At 34.4% G+C, this 21,263-nt stretch overlaps 2 protein-coding genes across 5 annotated transcripts; one reads left to right on the top strand and one right to left on the bottom strand.

Moving 5' to 3' along the window:
- Positions 1-364: 364 nt before the first annotated feature.
- LOC127802653 (serine/threonine-protein kinase haspin homolog) lies at positions 365-9,913 on the bottom strand. 2 transcript variants are annotated; one of them, XM_052338588.1, is made up of 16 exons: positions 9,752-9,913; positions 9,518-9,659; positions 9,335-9,421; positions 7,721-7,808; positions 6,927-7,525; positions 5,835-5,958; positions 5,361-5,470; positions 4,962-5,073; positions 4,555-4,647; positions 4,414-4,475; positions 4,199-4,329; positions 3,999-4,069; positions 3,858-3,910; positions 1,985-2,051; positions 1,515-1,671; positions 365-500 (listed from the first exon to the last, which is right to left on the bottom strand). In XM_052338588.1, exons 1-15 carry the CDS (start codon positions 9,765-9,767, stop codon positions 1,546-1,548), a joined length of 1,881 nt encoding a protein of 626 aa, XP_052194548.1. In that variant the 5' UTR covers positions 9,768-9,913; the 3' UTR covers positions 365-500; positions 1,515-1,545. The 2 variants fall into 2 exon arrangements, with proteins under 2 accessions (XP_052194548.1, XP_052194547.1); XM_052338587.1 differs by lacking the exon at positions 365-500 and having other exon boundaries at positions 1,171-1,671.
- Positions 9,914-15,257: 5,344 nt separating this feature from the next.
- Positions 15,258-20,744, top strand: LOC127802058 (probable receptor-like protein kinase At5g18500). Of its 3 annotated transcripts, none has more exons than XM_052337721.1 (10): positions 15,258-15,410; positions 15,477-15,588; positions 15,727-15,899; positions 16,478-17,173; positions 17,277-17,381; positions 17,582-17,704; positions 17,790-17,960; positions 18,173-18,302; positions 19,604-19,816; positions 20,368-20,744. In XM_052337721.1, exons 4-10 carry the CDS (start codon positions 16,506-16,508, stop codon positions 20,491-20,493), a joined length of 1,536 nt encoding a protein of 511 aa, XP_052193681.1. In that variant the 5' UTR covers positions 15,258-15,410; positions 15,477-15,588; positions 15,727-15,899; positions 16,478-16,505; the 3' UTR covers positions 20,494-20,744. The 3 variants fall into 3 exon arrangements, with proteins under 3 accessions (XP_052193681.1, XP_052193679.1, XP_052193680.1); XM_052337719.1 differs by having other exon boundaries at positions 15,727-15,933; positions 20,368-20,740; XM_052337720.1 differs by having other exon boundaries at positions 15,287-15,588; positions 15,727-15,933; positions 20,368-20,740.
- Positions 20,745-21,263: the final 519 nt, after the last annotated feature.

Below are 21,263 nucleotides of genomic sequence, written 5' to 3'. Positions count from 1 at the left end.
GTTAGGTAGGGACAAAGAGATTTGCTAGTCAATTTGCAATTCAAACATCAAGAAGAATTTGGCAAATGAAATCATGTCAAAACATTGGCTGTTTACCAGTTGGATCAAGGCATGATTGGGCCCCGAATTTTTGTACAGATATTTAATATTTTATGCAGAATAATATGGATACTTAATTGCAGAGTAAAGCAGCCACTACTATTTTGATAAATATTCTAAACCACAATCAGAATTACCTAGCTTTTCTAAATCGATTTATCAAGAAACAAAAAAGAATCCATCCTACTGGCTTAAAATAATAAAAACTGCTATCGTCATGTCACCCTTTTATTACACTATTCAAAATTAAGCCAATACCTTCTTTCTGTGGATGATATATACAAACAGATGGGGGGCAACCCATGTGGGCAACAAATCCCTCATCCTCCTCTTTCTTCGGCCGAAATAAAAAGCACTTTTTCTGAGTAGGATCGCTCCGCCGAAAGCGACAAAGCTGATGACTGATAAGGTGTTCCAGTTGGATTTGGCAATCCACATAAAGAATATCAGAATAAATAAGTAAATCAATAAGGACAAAATCATAATAGGCAAGGTTTAGACCAGGCAGATAGACTAAGAAAAAAATTACAAAGCACTTGCTAAGGAGACAGAACAATTTAAAATATATAATAGAGTTTGGATAAAAAGAAAAAAGAGAATTCGACACATTTTTTTAAATAAATTCTAAAAGTGTAGCTCAAGTATATTGGCCAATTAATGCCATATATGTAAACATCTTTATATACTATAATTGCCATTAATTAAAGCTATAATTATATATACAAAAATATATACTGTTAAAAAATTACAGGAGATTTTAAATCTCAATATTAAATTTAAACGCACTATTGTTATATAAAACTCATGTTAAGCAAAGAATTTTTATCAAGCTTTCATACTCTTAATATGGAATTAATACACGTTCACTAAATAAATTCTTTTTTTTCTTACCCATTTTGCTCAGTAAAATTCAGCCTTTAGATTGGGCTCCAAATCCACCAAGAATTGTAAAATAAGCCCAAAAAAATTTTGTATAGACTTAATTTACCTAGCAATTGTAAAATAAGTATACAAGAATTTCTCAATTTAAAAAAAAAAAAAAGTCACTAGCTTCATAAAGCTAACAAATTTCCATCCACATTATCTGAATGGAAGAAAAGAGCCTTGCAAATACCATTACTCGTCAAGATGGGCCACTGGTTCCTTACTAGGAATAGAAGTGCTTGCTTGCATTACGGATACATCTAGACAAAAGAAGCATTCAGCTTCAAGAAACTGTGATTTTTAATCCTTGACTTGAGATTAATCTCTCAGACAGTAGGATATTTAGAGCCATCCCATAAGAAAGGGCTCCATAAATATGTACAAATGGGGAGTCGAGAATTCTATAAGACACAGAAAGGAAGCAACAATCTCTGATCCTTCATTTCGGGATATGTTTGTCGACCATGTCATGTAAAAAGCAATAAAAATACCTTCTTTACTACTGGGAAAATCTGCTTTCCATTACATGGCATGATCAACAAACATGTCGCAGAAGAAAGGATCAGCGATTGCTTCCCCTGCGGAACCGTAGTTGTTCAGGCGCTTCTTCAGCGAACGCAAGTCTCTCTCATCTTTAGAAGTTCGATCCTGCATAATGTTTCAGAAACAGATTACTGAGCATTCAGAACCATCATTAGTGGTCAGAACTATATTGTTTCCTTCACTGATGCATCTCTCGAATTAATTTAGGATGTGACGGTGTTTAAGTCTCTTAATGTAGCATATGCATTTGACTATTCACAAAGGAGCCAGATACATCAATTCCCTTCTATTCAGTACTTTTACATTCGAAACAATGTTTAAGTCTCAAATTATAGTTTTTCTTTCTTTTCTTTGGTGGGGTGGGGGAGCTAAGTGGGGTTCTCTCTATTTGATGAATTTAACCAAAAAGAGGACTTACATATGATTTCTTCAAGAGTAAAATATCAACCAGATACTGCAGCCACAGCACATTTGTCTTGGGGAAACTGCGAAACAGTAAAAAAGTATTTCAGCGCCCAAAAAATGTTCATAAAAAGAACTCTAGGAAGAATAATAGGCACGCACTTCAACATAGTTCGCACATTAAGAATTCCTGAATAAATTTTATAAAAGGTCAAGTTCATAAAGTAATCATCTACTCTTCCACATTTATGTTGCAACAAATTCTCAAAGTGAATTGATGTTTGCAACATCAGGTAAAAATAAAACTCACGTGGTGAAAAGTTTATGATGATCTGCACAAATGTCTTCAAGTAACAAAAGTCCCTAATTGAAACACAAGGATGGCCTGAAAGGACAACAGCAATGACAAAAATAGAAATATCCCTGAATTCATGTTTGTGGCAGGCCCTAAAATACCCCTAATCCCATCTGAAGGGAACAAACAGTGTGCGATGAATTTGTTTACAAAAGCAAAAATTGCTAAAATCTAGACCTGGATGTATCTCTATCATTATCAACACCAAGGAGCTTGAAGTTACATAATCACGTTGCCCTTTTAATATCAGGCTACATCAATGCCAAAGCCTGGGCACAAAATCCTTCCGAGGGACCGTCTTTTCTCCCAAAACACCAGGCCATCACCCCCCCCCCAAAAAAAAGAAAGATTCTCAAAGTGACTTGGCCAAAGAATAACTTTAATGATCTTTAAGTTGGCAAAAAGAATAACAGTAAAATAGAAAAATAATGTCCCAATTTTAGCTGAAGTTTTGTACTTCAGCTTTGTAAAGCTATCAGCCTTCTTGCACTGCATGCAGTAAAAGCTTGAAACTCAACCAAAACATTTCCACATCAGTTTAGAGTAAACAAGCAGTGAATGGTGACTTGGTGAAAAGAAAAGACAGAGAAGAGAGAACAAAGGAGAAACAACAGAGTTTGGAAGTGTGAGGGGGAGAATACTTGTGTTATCAAGGAGAAAGCAAAGGGAAGATCTCCAGCGAGCTTGCACGCAGTCTGCAATGCCTACCAGAGAGAGGTCAACGAGCCCTCTTCCCCATTTCTTCTCCTTGTATACACTAGTCATGATACCTCCCATGGAGGACCCCGCCTCCCAATTAGCAAAAATTAATTGGGTTGACCAAAATCAGGGGTGCAAATTTTCCCTTCTATTTTATCAGAAATCCCAACACCAAAAACTCCTTAAACCCCGTATTAACTTCTATTTCGTGCATTAGATGTCTGCTCCTGGATAAGGTATAGGAGAGTCCATTTTTTGTATTGACGGTACAGTTATCCGGATCTATAGATGGACGTACTAAAATACATTGTTAGAGACAATTAGACTCAAATTCAGACAGAACATTTGGTTTCATTTATATTTTGTTATACAATTGTGGACTAGAAGATGTATTTTGACAGTTTTGTTTTATACATGTGAGGTACATTCATGGTGATTCCTAGTTTTGTTAGTTTATGGATAGAAATGGACTATTCATAGGCATGCAAGTCCCTAAGGGACCCAATGCCTTCCTAAAAATCTGCGCGACTTTGTAACAATAACGCGAAAGAGTGATGACTAAAACTGAGTAGCAGTCTAACAAGATAGCAATAATTATCATTTCAAAGGAGAAATTGAAGGCCCTATTTTGTTCAATGTCCAGAACTCAACACAATAATTTTCAATAGCATCAACTTAATTCTTGCATAACTCAATATTTTATAACAATCCAAAAGGACAGCTTCTTTTAATCAACTCCAAAATTATTTTTGTACATAAAAAGCTAGTAATGTGTCACTGCGCATTCCCCCCAGTGGGAGTGATAGTTATAAGATGAGTATATGAACAACCATACCTTCCTTCCCAGCAATCTTGAGTTACCGCTTTCATTTTCCTATATGTATCTGCCTGCACAGTATATTACAAACATAATTGCGTGCATATATATTGAGACAGCAAATCATCATTAGTGATAGCCACAATTTATTTCTCTTACTTGTTTGTCTCCTTTAGGACCCTCAAAAAGCTCTGGGTCTAATGATAGGTCCAGAAAAAGAATCTCTTTACCTGTGAATTCAGAATGACAGTTCAGTGCAGAATCAGTAAAAATTGGATGCCAATCTGGAAATTAAAGTGGAGCATTGCTTCAACCAAAAAGAAAAAAAAAAGTAAAGTAGAATATTGTTAAGCTCTGACCAGTATTAATTCTTGAAAGAGTGAAATCAATTATGGATACCAATAACCCATATGTTTTGATAAATATTTGCCTTCCCTCAAGAGTGAACTGCAATGTTGCACAATCTTTCCGACTTAACAGAATGTTCCCCCTGCAATAGGCAATACACAATGTAATTGAGACTTAAATAGAAGAAAGCATTATAGTGGTAGTAGTAAATTGGTACTAAGCAAACCAGTGCAGATCCCGATGTTCAAATTCATATGCAGCTTCTGCCACGGCCAAGGCAACTGCAACCTGGAGTGCAGAAAAAAGGCAAGCAGTCAAAATAAGACTATTTAAATTGGAAGAGACATGAAAGAATGAATTAGCTCACCTGCACTAGTAAACTTTGTGCTTCATTGAAGTTCAAGAGCACAAAGCTTTCAAGATCCTGACCACCATGCTCTTGAACAAAAACTACGTAGCACTGGAGGGAAGCATATCAGTTTGATCAAATAGTACAATTCTAACAAACAAATGATTTGAGCACTAGAGGCGTTTTTTTTTCCTCCTATGGTTATAGAAGCTTATTATTAGACAAACTTTGTAATTGAAATGAACTTCAGTTATTAGCGAAAATATCCCACTCCCTTCTCCACGGACTGTCTTTCAGCATACAGAATTACCAGTTTCCAAAATGTGGAAGATATGCCCCATGCAACTGAGAATGGAGAGCAATGCCATTCACTAAAAATGAACTAATAACAGACATGCAAAATGGTGAAAATATGAAGGAGCAACCTGTCCCTCTGCAAAGTCTTTAGGATGATCATTTTCCGAACAATGCTTTGCATCCCATTCTTCCCAAGCTCTTATCAGAGCAGCATCATAAGGACCTTGGCAAACCTTCAACCTGCAGGGTGAAAAGTGAAATTTTGCATCACATTTCTGAACCTCTCTCTCACCATTTTCAGTTTAAACTCCACATTTCTAGATTACTCTCCAATTTCAGTTTAAAACTCAAGCACTGTTTCAAAATGCTAGAACTTCAAATGTCAAACCAGAGCCACTCAAAACAATAATTTTCATAATGAAACTCAGATACCAGTCCAACAAGATAATAATGCGTAGCAGGCTAGCAGGTTCCATGATCAAAAACTAACAAAACAGTGTCAAGGTTAAAGCATAAAAACCACATACTCCATAGTTTCTATGAATGTTGAACAGGAACAGGAAAGATGCCCATGGTGTCCTCTCAAATGATTCAGCATCTGGGAAAGTAAGGCCTCCTCAAGTAATTCTTCTGATCTCTGGACATAAAATATATTAAAATAAAAGAAAAGGAAAAGTGAAAGAGAAAAACTGGTCTAGCAATTAAAGAAAATGAAAATAAGGAAAATCTTTATGTGTATAAGTGTGCAAGTTATTGCTTTGTGCTCAATACCAAGAAAACGTTGTGTTGAGAGACCTCAAGATTTATTAGTATTTCATGGGAGAAAGGCTTGGTACGTTATTGTTGTCATTGTAGGAAGCATTAATTATGCAAAAGATGACAAGAAATTAGAAGTCTGAAATGAAGCGCTAGGCACCATGACCAAGATGCTTACAGCACCACATGCTATCTAGGTTCTGAGCAAGTGTCCTGATGCACTTTCTAGGAGTAAAATAAATCACCTTTTGCACTTCTCCATTGACGCGTAAATCTCCGCCAAATGGAACAATTTTGCAGACGGTTTCAGCAGCTCTGAAAGCCTCTCCATATGTACCTTCACCAATCTTGACAATACTTTCTGGATCACTGCATTGAAGAGAGTCGATTTCTATCAATTGAAAATGCAGAGGTTGATATCCAAATGAAACATTGTTCCAAAGAAATCTTAAACATGACTTGCATAAGACAAAGCTAGCACTAGCTATTACTGTCATTTGCTAGAGCCAGAAGAACAAAACACAGTACTTAAATGCAACTGGCTGGAGTGTAAGAATTATAGAAGACAAAGGCCTTCAATTGGCTAGGGCCATGTATCATGTCACCAGGCACAGGGTTTTGAATTTAACATGTTAATTTGTTTTATTTTTCCTGAAATTGCCTTTGGTCTCTCAATAGCCATTCCTCTTATGAATACTTTTGAGAAAGAATGAGCCTTGAGCATCATTCCATGAACTGTTCCCCATCTTGATAATCAATTAAATAACTCTTGTCCTAGAGTGTCCATTTCATGTGCAAGGTAATGTGCATACTCTCTTACTATATTATTGTGCATGCAACTAGCTTATGGTGGCTTTTGTTCAGAAATTAATAGAAATTCAACAGCTTTTTTAAACTTACAATTGACGAAGCAAAACACAAAAAACAGAGAAACCAGATGTAAGGCATAGTAAGCAATAGTCAATAAACATTGAAACTTTCTCACTGGAATTGGAATAATCTTTTAGTTATGCAATTACCCAAGCGGCAGTAGGGGCAGTGACCAAAAAGAGAATAGGACTTGGATATTAATATGAAAATACAGGATAATTATAGTCAATTCTGGACCTGAATGGAGAATACCAGGTAACCAGGTGAAGGAATTGCTACGGCAGCAGCATGATGTTGAAGTTAGATCTTGCGCAAGAAAAAGAAGTAAAAGGCCAAAACAACGACAATTTCAGATCATATGAAGAAATCAAATGAGATCACATTAAACGTTCCGACACTGACAGAACCATTCAAATGGGATGCAGAAGATTTGTTAAGAAACTTAGCAGGTTATTAGGAGTACCAACCAAAACTTAGAGAACACATCCAACAGCTTTGAAGGAGCTGATTGTCCACATAGTGCCAGAAGAGCTAAAAATGGATCCCAGCAATGATCATCTAATGACACACGCTTTGATGTCAGAGAGAGTTTGCCAACTGCAACCTCAATGTTTTCACAATCCTTGCTGCCCCGAGTCTGGAATTCACTGTTGCTCTTTTGGGAACATAAATGCCCTCCAGCAGCATCTGTATCCATCAAATCCAAACTGAATTTCTTTTGGGATGCATATAAACCTGAATCAATGCGGTGAGATGCTTTTTCTGGGGTTTTCAAACTTGAAGAGTCTAAACCATGATTGCAAGTGGAATCCCCTGGTAATGCAGGAGGTTCTAATATCTTAGACAGGGAAACAGAAGGTCCATAACTGTCATTTAGCTTCTTGGACAATAACCATTTCTGCAGTTCCACTGACATATATGGTATGGAAATATCATCACATTGGGCACCTGAGGCCCATGTGCCAAAGTTCTTCGGTGAGGGGCTTTCCTCTAACAGCTCAAAGGAATCAACTTCTTGAAAATATGACCTCTCCTTTTCATAGTTTGCAGATTGAAGGGCTTTGCTCTGCATCAGCGATGATATATAAAGTTTATTCAACATTTAAATGATGGATCCCATATCATATATCTGAAAATGCATGTACAACTTTGAATTTTCACCTCATGTTTGACTTATCACACAGACTACAGAAAATACGGCAGAAGAATTTTCATTATACAGGACCATAGATGGAAATAGTAACAAATAACTGAGTCATACTCTGGGAATAGCTGGTTTTGTTTTTCTCTTTGGCTTCCTTTGTTGATGCTGATAATCCACACATGCAATAGCAATACTTGTCCTTCCTCTGTCAGTGACAAAGTGGAGTACTTGAACCATGAGTTCCATTTGTTCTTAGAAACAAAAAACAGGAATATGAAGCAGAAAGTAGAAACCTGTACTTCCAAAGGGAAGCCATAGAATATCACCGCCACATACGCATGTACAAACACAACCATTAGGATCTATGATTATTGTGCCTTTGCCATGCAACCTACCATGAGACCTAAAACTTTCTATATGTGCTAACAGGAATGAACAACTTTAACCTCATGAATAATTGTATAAACAAATCCACTGTAATTTTCTTCGTGTCAAATCCACATTCCAGAAACCAGCCTTTGTATTATATACTCCTCGCATGCTGTTAACGCTTGCACAATTCTGTGCTAATCAGAAATCAAGAGCTGTCTCATCGTTTCATCCATCCTCTAGATTGCATAGTTATTTCTTTTCATATATACACACCACTAGCCATGATGAATTTGTAAGGTGCACTTATCCAAACTAATAAGTTTGTGAAATATGGGTCCAACATAAGTTATAAAAAGTGCAGCAACTAAAAAGTTCTATGCCAAGTTTAAGTTAATACTACTCAGGCATGATTAAAAAAAAGAGTGGTGAGACAGGAGGCTCCTGAGGTACCAAAAAAAGGAGCAAACTGAATTGCAAGATCTAGTTGTAATTTCTAGGCCTGAAGAAAAATAAGGAAATGTTGGTCAACTGAAACGCTATCTTAAATTTACCTGAGTGCATACTACAGTAATAAAATGCAAACAAGTAAAGATTTGAGAGAAATAAGGCGAAATTTTTTACATGCTGTATGATATCTAAAATAACTACAAATATGAAGAGGAGTCAAACAATGATCTAGCTCATAGTCTTGTCCAAGGCATACATTCTACAAATTTCATAGGTAGGTGATGCTTGGTATAATTAATAGTCGATGTCTAAAAGAAAGGACAGCATTAAAAATGAGGTTATTCATAATAAAGTAACTTCTTATTGAGGATAAGATGTGTGAGAGACAATTAAAATGGTTTGCTCATGCAAGAAAGAAGATCAATAGATACTCAGGAGAGGAGAGTGGATATAATAGAAGAAGTTTATGGTAAAAGAGGTAGAGGAATCCCAACCCCTCCCCTTACCCCCTAAAAAAGACAAAATTGGCAACCTATAATCCATGAAACTGACCCCCCTAGTGGGATTAAGGCTTGTATGTTGTCGATGTCCACTAAATCTTAAAATCTAAAATATTATCAGTGTTGCATTTTGGACAGCTAAGTCACCACCCTTGTTCCAGTACGTGGTATTGATAAGCAAGTCCAAAAATTTGGAACTTCCTGAAGATAAAAGAATAGATCCAAGAACTATCAAAAAACAAGGTCCGCGCAAGTAAACTTCACTTCACTATTCTACGACCGGAGGGATAGAGCTAAGGTCCACGCAAACAGTACAAGGGCAGAAGTCGCAGAACACTAACACCAAAGGAAATGAACAACCCAAAAATAAATAAATAAATAAATTACCGTAAAGATAAACTAGGGCAAAGACCTGGTAGAAAGAGAGCGGTTCCAACTGACGCGCTTGGTGGGCGCAAAACTCACCCTGGCACACTCATTGCTGGGATTAGACAGCCTCCTACAAACTCGAAATATAAACAGACAGTACAAAAAACGTAAGATTTCGTGGCGGGAAACAACAATGAAACTGAAAGTTCAGAAGGGTGAGATTTACTTCGCTACATCGTTGGGAGGGTTCTCGGCCTTTTTACGGCCGTAGACAACAGTAATCTGCGGTTCTCGCGGCTCTGTTTGGATAGGATTTTCTGATTGTTCTTCAGCTACGAATTCCGACCAGAGATCCACGGGGTTTCCACCTGAAAAACACGCACTATCACTGTGTATACGACCTGTGGCGGAAAATTCAGCAGTGACGAATAGGGGAAAATTAGGGGTTTCTTCACTATACCTGCTCTGGTACCCATACTACACGTTCCCCGATCAAGCACCGATTTTCCGATATCGATTTGATCTCGAGAATTAAGCAAAATTCTTTGATTATTTCACGTCATGAACAGTGGAACATCGCGCAGAGAGAGAGGGATAGAGAGGTTGAGAGGTTTTGAACGAGATTTTGGGCGGGCAGATGAACTGCGGGGCTTATACGACGTCATTTTGCTCGTTTTCTTTTTCTGTACATTCCAGTACATAAAGATAAATTTTATTTTTCTTTTTAAAAAGGTGATATAAACATTAACGATTATTTCTTATTAATATATATTTAAATATATATAAATGATTTAAAATATTAATAAATCAAATTAATGTTTTAACTTCTTATTTATTTTATATGTCTTCCTTTAAAAGTTATTTCACATTGCAATTAACTCACTCGATGAGATTATTTTTTTCGTAATTTTGAGGTCTTTAATGAATTATTTGGTCATTTTTGTTTTAACTTTTGTTTTTTGTGTTTGGCTTTAGTTTTCAATTAAAAAATTACAAATTATAACATATTGTTTGATAATTTTATCTTTTTTTATTTATTTTTTAAATTTTTTCTCCACATTTCCTATTATTACTGGATGGAGATGAGCAAACTCAGTCAATTCGATTATCAAACTAATCAAATTGCTCTAACAAAATAGATTGAAAACTTTTTAAAAAATCAAACTAAATAACTTTTATTTGATTAACCTTTATAAGTAGATTTCAGTTTAAAAATATTGTTGATTAAAATGATTTGTTACTTGAATAAAAATGACATTTCCATTGGTTTGATTATTTCGATTTTTTCTAATAAAGAGAGTAAACCAAAACTAAAATAATCAAAAAAATTAAATTTAGAAATCGAACTGGTCTACAAATCAAACTGAACTAAATTGTTAATTTCGATTGGCTCTATTCAACTACTTTTATTTAACTAAATTTCTACTCACCCTTAATTTGTAGCTACTCACCAATAATTAAAGATTAATGAAAATCACTTACGACTCATTTGATGTCGAGTAATTATAAAACTTTCTATTAAAAAATTATAAATATCAAAAGATAAAAAACAACGCTCAATGTTCTCGTAGCTTTCAAAGCTTTGTAAGCAACAATGAGTTATATAGTTATAGGATTTAGGGTAATTGGCAATGAGTGATTGCCAACAACCTTAAGTATCAAGTTGACTTGGGATCGAAAATAGATGATACAATAAAAATTGTTATATCAGTTCCTTTTTTCTATTTTTAACATTAAATATTTTTAAAATGAAAAAAAATGCTTATATTCAATATAGATAAGCAACATTTTGTTTAAACTGAAATAATAGAACCAAACCAATCAAAATTGTAGGTTCGGCTCGGTTCAAGATATAGGTTGGTTTAATTTAGTTTTTAAATTTGACAATTGTAATTATTTTGATAAGATTTGATTTGGTCTTCATATTAAAAAAATTAAAATAATCAAATCGAACAAAATGTAAAAGACGATGACATTTTTGTATTTTGTTATTTATGTTTTTTAATTTTTTTATTGATTTGATTTTTTAATTTTTTATTTTGATAATTTATTTAACTAGATTTCAATTTTTGACATAAAATTAATCTATTTAATTTGAGTAATTCAATCGATTTAATAATCGAAGTGTCAGGAATATACATCCTTAATCTTCACATATAAGTAAAAAAATAAAATAAAAATTAATTAAATAAATTGACATAAATCAACATCTTAACGAACTAATGAGACATCTATTATTGTTGATATTAATTTATATTTGTATATCCTCTCCAACTTTGGAGCAAATGTCCTTTCACAAAAATCCCCAAATTATGGCAACGTCACCAACCCTCGATCAAAGCCCCAAATTCAACACAATTAGGGTTCTTATTAATCATTTCAGTGGGACACGCATTGGAATTGAGCCACCTCACGCCACGCCCATGGATTTGCTTTGATTTTCTCTGATAATCATGCTATTTAGATATTATTTATATATATTTTAGACCATACAATACACATAAATAACATAAATATTTCTTATTTTACTACGTCTCAGCGTCTTGGGTGAGAAAATTTTAGACATTAAAATATCATTATTAGTCCAAGATATATACTATGATGTACTAACAGCATTTTTCTTTCTCTAATATTTCAATATCCGATTACTTTAAATATCTCTAATATTAAAGTATATACTTCTATCACTGACAATATATTTTAAACTGTTAATCAATAAAAATAATTGATTTTGATTGATTAGTTTATAATAAATTTCAAATCACAATTCGGTGTCACTTTCTTTTCTTTAGCCCAATCATTATAGAGACTAATTAACCAACTTTTCTTGTCAATAATATTAATTTTATCAACAGCGGTAGATTCAAAATGTTTGAGGGATATATATATATATATGGCTAAATTCATATTTTTGTTTTTTATATAATTTTTATATCACTTCAAATTTTTATTATTTCAATTACATATCATGATCTAATTTTTAAGTTAAGTTAATTTTTCTACTTTATTTTTTTTATTGTGTAATATTCTAAATTTGTTGTTATTTTCATTATATATTTCAATCTGTATTTTTAAGTCAATTTAATCAGTATATTTTCATATATAAAAAAAAATGAGTAAGATGACAAATTACAAGTCACAGTCTATCCACATTAAAATATAAAAATTAAATTGACTTGAAAATATAAATTTTTGAGTATAAATGAAATAATAATAAAATTTAAATAACAAATATATATATATTTAATCATTATCTATTGATTAGATGTGTAAACTTGTATTATTATACAAGGATATCACAAAGCTAAAATATTAAGTCATGAATGGTCCATACATATCCTCTCATATCTAATTAGATCCAAGATTAGATCCTATAAGCTTGTTTTTTTCTATAAATATTGCAGGACATGGGCCCTTGCAAAAGTAAACTAGGGAACAAGGGAGGAATCTACTTTAATTTAATACACAATTTGTCACCAATAATTCCCCTTAATTTTGTGACTTACCCCATAACAAAATTGAAAAAGAAATTATATGCATACCATAAAATTGTTAAAATGTTATCATTCAAAATATTAAAACCACAAAATTATTAAGATGTGTAAAAAATATATTAGGAAAAAAAATCCAAAAAATAATTGGTGCAAGCAAAATAGAAATATTACAAAAAAAAAAAACTTATCGAATTTGATCACCTCTCCATTTAAAAGTGTTCCTAGCTATCTTCAACTCCAATCTTGTATGAGGCTTGTTTAGCTTGGAAAAATAGGGTAGGATTCAATCTTTCGGTGCATCATTCGACAATAAAGTTAATTACGAGACTTGAGATTAAATGACGTAAAGATGATGCAATGATTATGCAATTAATTTTATATTGTGGAGTCTGTGAAAATATATAATCCCATCAAATAGATCGTTAGATGTGGGTTTAGTGAATGTTTATGATTATATCACGTGAAACGTTAAATTTGAGTCCACGCGTGAAGATGTGTGAGTCTAGATCTAAGTTTGAATTGAGTTCTATCATTCAAGTTAAATGTTTCGATTAATTTTGATAGGCCTCTAGGTTAAGTCTTAAATTTGAGCTCGGATCTCATGGGGGGGTATTTATGTACTCTTCTAACATGTTGGAATGCTACATCATCATGATCTAACTTTACTCATCTCAATATGTTAAATTAGACATGAATGCACGAGAGAGACATGAATTTGAAAGATTTCAGTTGCCTTTTGTAAAGTGCTAAGAAAAAGTTGATATTATTCTACAGTGCATTGGACCACAAGGCTAGCCCGTGCCATGGGTCCATGGCGATAGGTTCGTGGGCTGGGATTAGCGGTCGATGATAATCACATTTCGCAAGATTCATGAATCCATAAATTTTACCACATTTGATATGCATTTAATAAGTTTTTGTTGAAATTGATTTGAAAAATGCTACTCTTATACCATTATGTACACCTTGGACTATACAAATGGTGTAAGAATGTCTAAAATGCCCTTGAACTTCACTGTGAGACGTATGATATTTTCGATATTTTTATACTATTATATAGTTCAAGATGTACACAATGGTATAAGAGTAGCGTGACTCAATAGATTTTGTTGTCTATGAAACATAACGTTAAATTTATTGATTGAAAATATTATTGTTAAGTTGCTTTAATTCTATAAAAATGAGAATGATCAGGGGGTATAGAAAAATTTATTCGCAAACACTCTGATACTCAAGTTAAATAACGAATACTTAAATAACATATTAAAATCAGTATCAGATACGTCTTTTAGAATAAGAACTTATCTAGTTATAAATAAGTATTAAATTTTTTAAAATCTCCTAAAATTAAAATTATTCTAGATAATATTTATCTTAATATTATTCTGAGGCCCACTATGATTAGGATTTTTATGGATAACTTTTATCCTGTCATTCTCTGATTAATTATAATTATGATCTTTATGAATAATGTTTATATTTTTCATAGAATTTTCGGATAGATTTTCGGATGTGAGTTATATTGTTAGCTCTTCATTTGGGACCTTCCTAGTTAAAGTAAAATTACATATTTTTAGCACAAAAAAGTTATTTTGGGCTTTTAAGATTTTTTTAAAATTTTTTTAATGAACTTTTGTCTATGACACATCAATTAAATTTAAAATTTTGTTTAACAAGATCGCAATTTATAAACTTATAAAGATTAATGAAAAATAAAAATTGAGAAAAAATAAAAAAATAATTAATTACAAATTAATATATTTGACTGGCATTTATTAAAATGAGTAAGATAAAATTATATTAAAATAAAATTAAAATATTTTCTAAAACAAAATATGGTATAGTCAATATAAGATTATGAAATATTTTAAGATTTTTATCTGACTAATTGTTAATTTTTTAAAATGCATTAAGAATTATTATTTTTTGGTTATGAGATGTACATGAATTATTCTTTTTATCTATAAAATTTTAGATAAATTTACCTCTTATTTTTTAGATAAATTTATTTATAAAATTTGAAATAAAAAACTACATTGCTTATTTGTAATAAATTACTAAATAAATTTAGAGTAATACTATTTTTTATTTTAGATTACGCTCTATCACTAAAGTTCCTGTCGCTCAACCCCTTAATTCGATAGAGGGATTAAATCGTGGAGGCATAGCTGGCTGGAATTGAACACAGGCACATGCACACTCAGTGTGGAGATCATGCCTGTGTACGGTCTCAATAGGTAAATTCGACCCCAAGGACTAAAGTAATGCTATTTTTATTTAAATTGAATATGAATTTTAGTTTAAATGATATATTTTTATTGGACAATGAACCGATACATAATAAACATGTACACTTACACTTTTTTTACTTTCATATTTTTATTATCTAATAAAAATATGCATAAATAACATTATTTATAAATTTAATAATAAATACAATAAAAAAAATGTAGTTAGGCGAGGAGTTAGTAATTAGCTTCTTCCTATTAGCATGAGACCATGCTGAACAGTTACCAGAACGAAAAAGCGGCTCTCCGCCGCCGTCACCGCTGGCAGCGGTTGGGGGAATTTTGATGACGATTCAATTGAAGGCTCCAACTACCGTCACAGTTCGCAACTGTTTAGGTTTTGCCGAAACTCATCACTTGTCCTCTGACGTTTGACCGACAAAATTAATCGCCTTTTTTACAGTTAAATAATGGAGCCACGCAAGTGAGTCACAGACGAGACAAGGGGAACCCTAATAAAGAAAGAAAGCCAAGAGCGAGTTTCTGATAATCCGTCGTCTTCGAAAGAAACCCAAGTAAGAGTGCCTTCCAATTCTCTATTTCCGATTCCTCCCGTTTGCGAATCATTTTCTCGTCACCTACCGCTGAATTGATGGCTCGATTTCTCTCCTCCTTATAATTCCCTATCATTCTATGCTGCCGTTCTCTGTAAGCCGCTGCATCAACGCTGGTTCTTGTTTTCGGGCTACGGTTTTTGGGTTAGTCGCATTTGCCCCTGCGGAGAAGGCTTAGAGGGGAAATTTGATTGAAATTGCTGTTTGACTGCTTCCTCAATGCATATAGAAGCAGTGATGATGGGTTTATTGAGATCTAATTGATCCTGAAGGTTGGTTGTTCTTCTCATCTGCTGTCAGAGAGTGGTAAGTGAACGAAAGACTTTCTAGAAATATTGGAGCATTTTCCTTCCTTCCTTCCTTCTCACTGTTTTGTGCCTTTTCTTTTCCATAGGTTTGCTTAGATCATTTACAGATTGTGTCTAATGAAAAGGTTTGGTTTATGTTTATGTGGGAGACAGAAAGTGGTGTTATTCTGTTGGATCTCCCTTTGCGCTTTCTGTTCTCTTCATTGAGCTATTAAACTGCATATTTCTTCTTCATTTTTTTAGGCTAATCTTCTCCCTTACTTGAATTTTGTTAATTTTCCCATCAACTTTAGCGTTTTTTGTTGTATGTTTTTAGATTTTTCTTTGCTGATACATATATTTTCCTTAAAGTTTGTCGTCTTTGAAAAGGAATGAACTTCTTGTTTGCACCTAGCTTTAGGCACGGAAAGAAATTTGTGAGAGAAAAGGCATGATTAATACTTTCCATGAAAAATTTCTAACTGTCGTAGTAAAGCATAGCTGATACTAGAAGTTTTTAATTACAAAGACACATTTTTTATTTTACTTTTTTTAATTTGTAGGTATCTTGACCTCCTCGACCTGCAAAAAATGGGCGCTGAACTGAAAGCAGAATTATCCAAAAAAACTGTAATTTTTGATCTCAAAGTCTGGGAATTGATTGGGATCATTGTTAGTTTATTTATTGTAGTTATCCTCTTTGCATTAGCCTTTTATCTCACATTACGGAAGAAATCAAGGAAAGCTAGAGATACGATTCCCTTTAGCCAAATTCCGCCTGTTTCCAAGGAAATTAAAGAAGTACGGGTGGATCAGGTGTATAATAATGAACTGGTTGCACGTGACGGTATTCTACTCACTGTTCACGATAAATCCAGTGATAAAGAATTGGATAAGGTTATGGTTCATCTGGGTATGGGGAAGTTGAAGAATGGGGATAAGAGTAGTCAGTCTGGTTCATTTCATCGCTTGGACAAAGATGCTGGAGGGTCTCAATCAGGAGAAGAGGGGAGCTCTGGCAACTTTGGTGTGCATAAAGCTTCTTCTTCACATCCTATAACTGCACCTTCTCCCTTAACTGGCCTGCCTGAATTCTCTCAGTTGGGTTGGGGGCACTGGTTTACACTGAGGGATCTTGAACTTGCAACAAACCGATTTTCAAAGGAGAATATTCTTGGTGAGGGTGGATATGGAGTTGTTTATCGGGGTCGTTTGGTAAATGGGACACCAGTGGCTGTCAAAAAGCTTCTGAACAATCTGTACGTTTGAGAATTTCTTCGTTGACTTGACATGTTCAGTGATTTGTTTCTTTTTAGATCTCTCAGTTAATCTGCAGTTGAATGTTTAAAAAATTTTCTGTAGAGGCCAGGCTGAGAAGGAATTCAGCGTGGAAGTTGAAGCTATTGGACACGTGCGTCACAAGAATTTGGTTCGCCTTTTAGGCTACTGCGTTGAGGGAACCCATAGGTATTTTATTATTTTGAGTAGGTTAGGAGTCTTGATTATTTCTTTTTGCATTTATATCCAAAAAAAGTGTTAAAAGAGTGAACTCTTGAATGAAAGAATCCTGTGTGCTTGCCCCTGATAGCATTATTGTAAATTGAGGTTCTTTTCACTGAATGCATGGTATAGAAACCACCAAGTCTGACATCTTTTAAATACTTCAGGTTGTTAGTTTATGAATATGTCAATAATGGTAATTTGGAACAGTGGCTTCATGGAGCCATGCGCCACTATGGACATCTTACTTGGGAGGCTAGGATGAAGGTTCTCCTTGGCACTGCTAAAGCGTAAGTTAATCCATCCAGAATATCTGTTTGTCTCTCTCTTCTTTTCAATGTTGTAGATCTTATTATAGTTGTTGGACTTTTACAGTCTTGCCTACTTGCATGAAGCAATTGAGCCAAAAGTGGTGCATAGAGACATTAAGTCAAGCAATATACTGATTGATGATGACTTCAATGCTAAGGTTTCTGATTTTGGCTTGGCTAAGCTACTTGGTGCAGGAAAAAGCCACATCACAACTAGAGTAATGGGAACCTTTGGGTTAGTATTCAATTTTTTATCCTCCCTACTTGAGTTGTTTTTATATATGTATAAATATATCTTGTTAAGGTCTGGTTCTTTTTTTTTTTTTTTTCTTTTTCTTTTGCTTTTACCTTTGAGGTTGAACTTGTGAGCATTTTCTTCATGTTAAATGATTGATGTACAAGCAGCACATATTTCATGTTTATTTTCTTTCATCTCAAATTATGCAGATACGTTGCCCCAGAATATGCAAATTCTGGACTTTTGAATGAAAAGAGTGATGTTTATAGCTTTGGGGTTTTACTTTTGGAAGCAATTACAGGACGGGATCCAGTGGATTATGGTCGACCTGCCGATGAGGTAATCAACTATTAATTGGTACCGGAATCTCTTAGATGCTTTGAAGATGTTTTTCTGCTGGTAAAATCTTAATAGCTGTTAACATAGTTTCAATTGGTGTAAAATTCTAAGAGTGGAGAGATTATTCTTCGTCCACATGGATTTGCCCTCACTAAAATGTATTGAGTGTAAATCTGGGTTATACTGTAGTTTTACTGTTATGAACTCTTCCATTAATTCAATCCTTGTCTAAACATTATGTCACGAGAGGAACCTTAGTTTATAGCAATTTTAATTTTTTACTGCTGTAATTGCTGTTATATTAATTAGTACTAGCCATGAGCTGCCATGTGCAAGAGGTTAGGGGTAGAGGCAGGTTGTTATAACCATGAAGGATGCAGGGCTCACCTCAGCAGGGGAATCTACTCCTCCAGCACCTTGTATAAGTTCTCCAATCCCTTCGTGGATGGATTATTGAGAATACTACAGAAATTCTTACTCTCATCCTCTCTTCTTCTCTTATATCTCTCTCTGCTCTCCCTCATTGTTACTCTCTTTCTCTCTTATCCTGCTCTGTTCTCTGCTCTCTGTTCTTATGAGAGACTTTCTAATTCATATCGGATTAGGAAGAAGAACTTGTCAGGCTTAGGCCATGACTTACTGGTGAATCCCTAACCTGTTTAGCTCTTTCTGTTCCCACACTGCAAAACAGAGAGGGAGGGAGGGCCGCCAGCATTGGCCAATCAAGACAAGGTGCGGACTTATACACAACACCATCTTGTCCCGTTGATTTGTTGTGTGGTGGTCTCTCTATCTTTTGACTGGTCAAAAGGAAGATCCCCCTTAGGGAGGTGCAAGCACCATGATGAAAACCTAAACTCTACCCTCAATCCATAATCCCCTGGAGTGGTCTAGGTTGTACAAATAACATCCTGTATGAATGAGCATTAGAGCACATTAAGTTCAATGAAGGAATCTTGGCAAGGTTCCTTCAGCCAAGCTGATGGGAAACTTTGAGCGGGAACGGTGCTTATTCAGATGGAGTTGTGTCAATGCCAAAGTTTGCTGGCTGAGCAATTCTCAGGCTGGGGAGAACAGCACTGTGTACTTTCTCAAGACAGTCCTTTTGTTAGTGGTACGAATGTGTAGTATAATATTTATTTGGTGAAATCTTCCCATCTTTTGGATAAATGGTTACTATCTTCTGGAACTCAAGCTAGTATAACCAACCTATTTTTACTGTTTTACTTACACCTGTATTTGCATTTGTGTTTCAGCATCTCCAGTCTTGATGGTCTAATTGAAATGAATGCTCTTTTCAGATAAATCTGGTTGATTGGTTGAAGATGATGGTTGCAAGCAGGCGCTCAGAGGAGGTGGTGGATCCAAACATTGACACCAGGCCATCAACAAGAGCCCTTAAACGAGCCCTTCTGACATCATTGAGATGTATAGACCCAGATTCCAGCAAGAGACCCAAAATGAGCCAAGTTGTTCGTATGCTCGAATCAGAAGAATATCCCATACCAAGAGAGGTAAGTTTATGAATTATACTGATATAACACTAACAGTTTGTTTAAGAAAATTGTTGCCTTTAAATATTTACTTAATTTTATTTTTATTTTGATGGTAAGCAGTGGTAGCAACAGTAAGGTTGTTTTTTTATGATAAAAAAGTCACGGGTTCAAGTTATGCAAATATCTTCTTTTCAAAAAAGACAGCAAAGGAAAGACTTATGTGTAGATACAACTCTCCCTCAACCCTCGTAAATTGGGGGAGCATCGTGGGCTGACGGCCCCCTTTAAATCTGTTTTATGTTGTTTTTATTTAGTATCTTGTCATCAACATCAGCTTGCTACTTGTATCTGTGGGTATGAAAACCTTTTCTATGTGGTATAGCACATTTCATATATGATGAAGTTTGGTTGGCTAGCTTCATAGTTCATACCATTCTTCTAGTGAATCTATAATCTAGCTGTCTGAGCAGCTCTGTAAAGTTCCTGTTACCCTTTTGCTGCTGAAAATGGAAGCAAATATCAGCAATGGATTATTCTGAATCTTACGGCATTTTACTATGAAAATTCAGGACCGGAGGCACCGGAGAACTCAAGCAGGTAGCATGGAGATTGAATTCCAGAGGGAGAACTCTGACACTGACAAGAGCGACAACCCGGATCCGAGGTCGGAGAGCAGAAGAAAGCCTAGAACATAGTCTCCCCTCCTTTCAGCAGATCTGGGAATCATAAAAGCGTACTGGAAACGCAAATTCTTACCATTTTATGAAGCTTCTGATTGTGAATGCTTTGAGGGGAGAGCAAAGCAGGGGGGCTTCAATTTGTTTGGTGGGGGGGGGGGGGGGGGGAGATTCGTTGTTCATTTTTCATTTGAATAGATGCAAAGATGATTGCTCTTTGTGTACCCACGAGGTGTGAAAATGGCCAAGTTGTTTAAGACTAATTACAGTGTTATAATAGTAATGAGAAAGCTCATTTAAGTCTTGTTCCAATTAGGTTACTTTCAGTTGGACCAAATAATCTTAATTAATGGAAAGAGAATGGGAATGGGAATGGGAATGGGAATGGAAATGGAAATGGAATGATTATTGCATTCCATCCCTATGTTTACCATGTTTGGTGTGGATGGAAATCCGATGATGGTTCAATTCTATTGTTATGTTTGGTACGAACTAACAAAATATTTTTTTATATTATAAAAATAATGTTTAATTAGGGAGGAGGTAAAAGGTTATGGTGGTTTTTTGGAGTAAGTTTTTTTTTTTTTTTTTTTTGGGTGGCAAGAAGTATCGTAACACTCATAAATTTAGAATATAAAGATTTTCAATCATTTTTTGTGATATAAAATCTTTCTATCAATTCCGGGGGAGTGGATAATTTCATTCTTTTATAGCAATTAAACAATATTTTATAGAAATTCCATTATCATTTTCCTCTTCTTTTAATATCAATCACATTTTGATTTTGA

Source organism: Diospyros lotus, chromosome 5 (genome assembly GCF_014633365.1).
Source record: "Diospyros lotus cultivar Yz01 chromosome 5, ASM1463336v1, whole genome shotgun sequence".
NCBI lineage: Eukaryota > Viridiplantae > Streptophyta > Magnoliopsida > Ericales > Ebenaceae > Diospyros > Diospyros lotus.
This window is presented reverse-complemented; position numbering and strand designations above follow the sequence as displayed.

Coding starts and splice junctions, on each gene's coding strand:
- LOC127802653 (XM_052338588.1), bottom strand. Junction 9,422..9,517: donor CCTCCCAACGATGTAGCGAA/GTAAATCTCACC, acceptor TCGAGTTTGTAG/GAGGCTGTCTAATCCCAGCA. Junction 3,911..3,998: donor GTCCTAAAGGAGACAAACAA/GTAAGAGAAATA, acceptor TATACTGTGCAG/GCAGATACATATAGGAAAAT.
- LOC127802058 (XM_052337721.1), top strand. CDS start 16,506: ATGGGCGCTGAACTGAAAGCAGAATTATCCAAAAAAACTGTAATTTTT. Junction 17,961..18,172: donor AGAGTAATGGGAACCTTTGG/GTTAGTATTCAA, acceptor CAAATTATGCAG/ATACGTTGCCCCAGAATATG. Junction 19,817..20,367: donor AATATCCCATACCAAGAGAG/GTAAGTTTATGA, acceptor ATGAAAATTCAG/GACCGGAGGCACCGGAGAAC.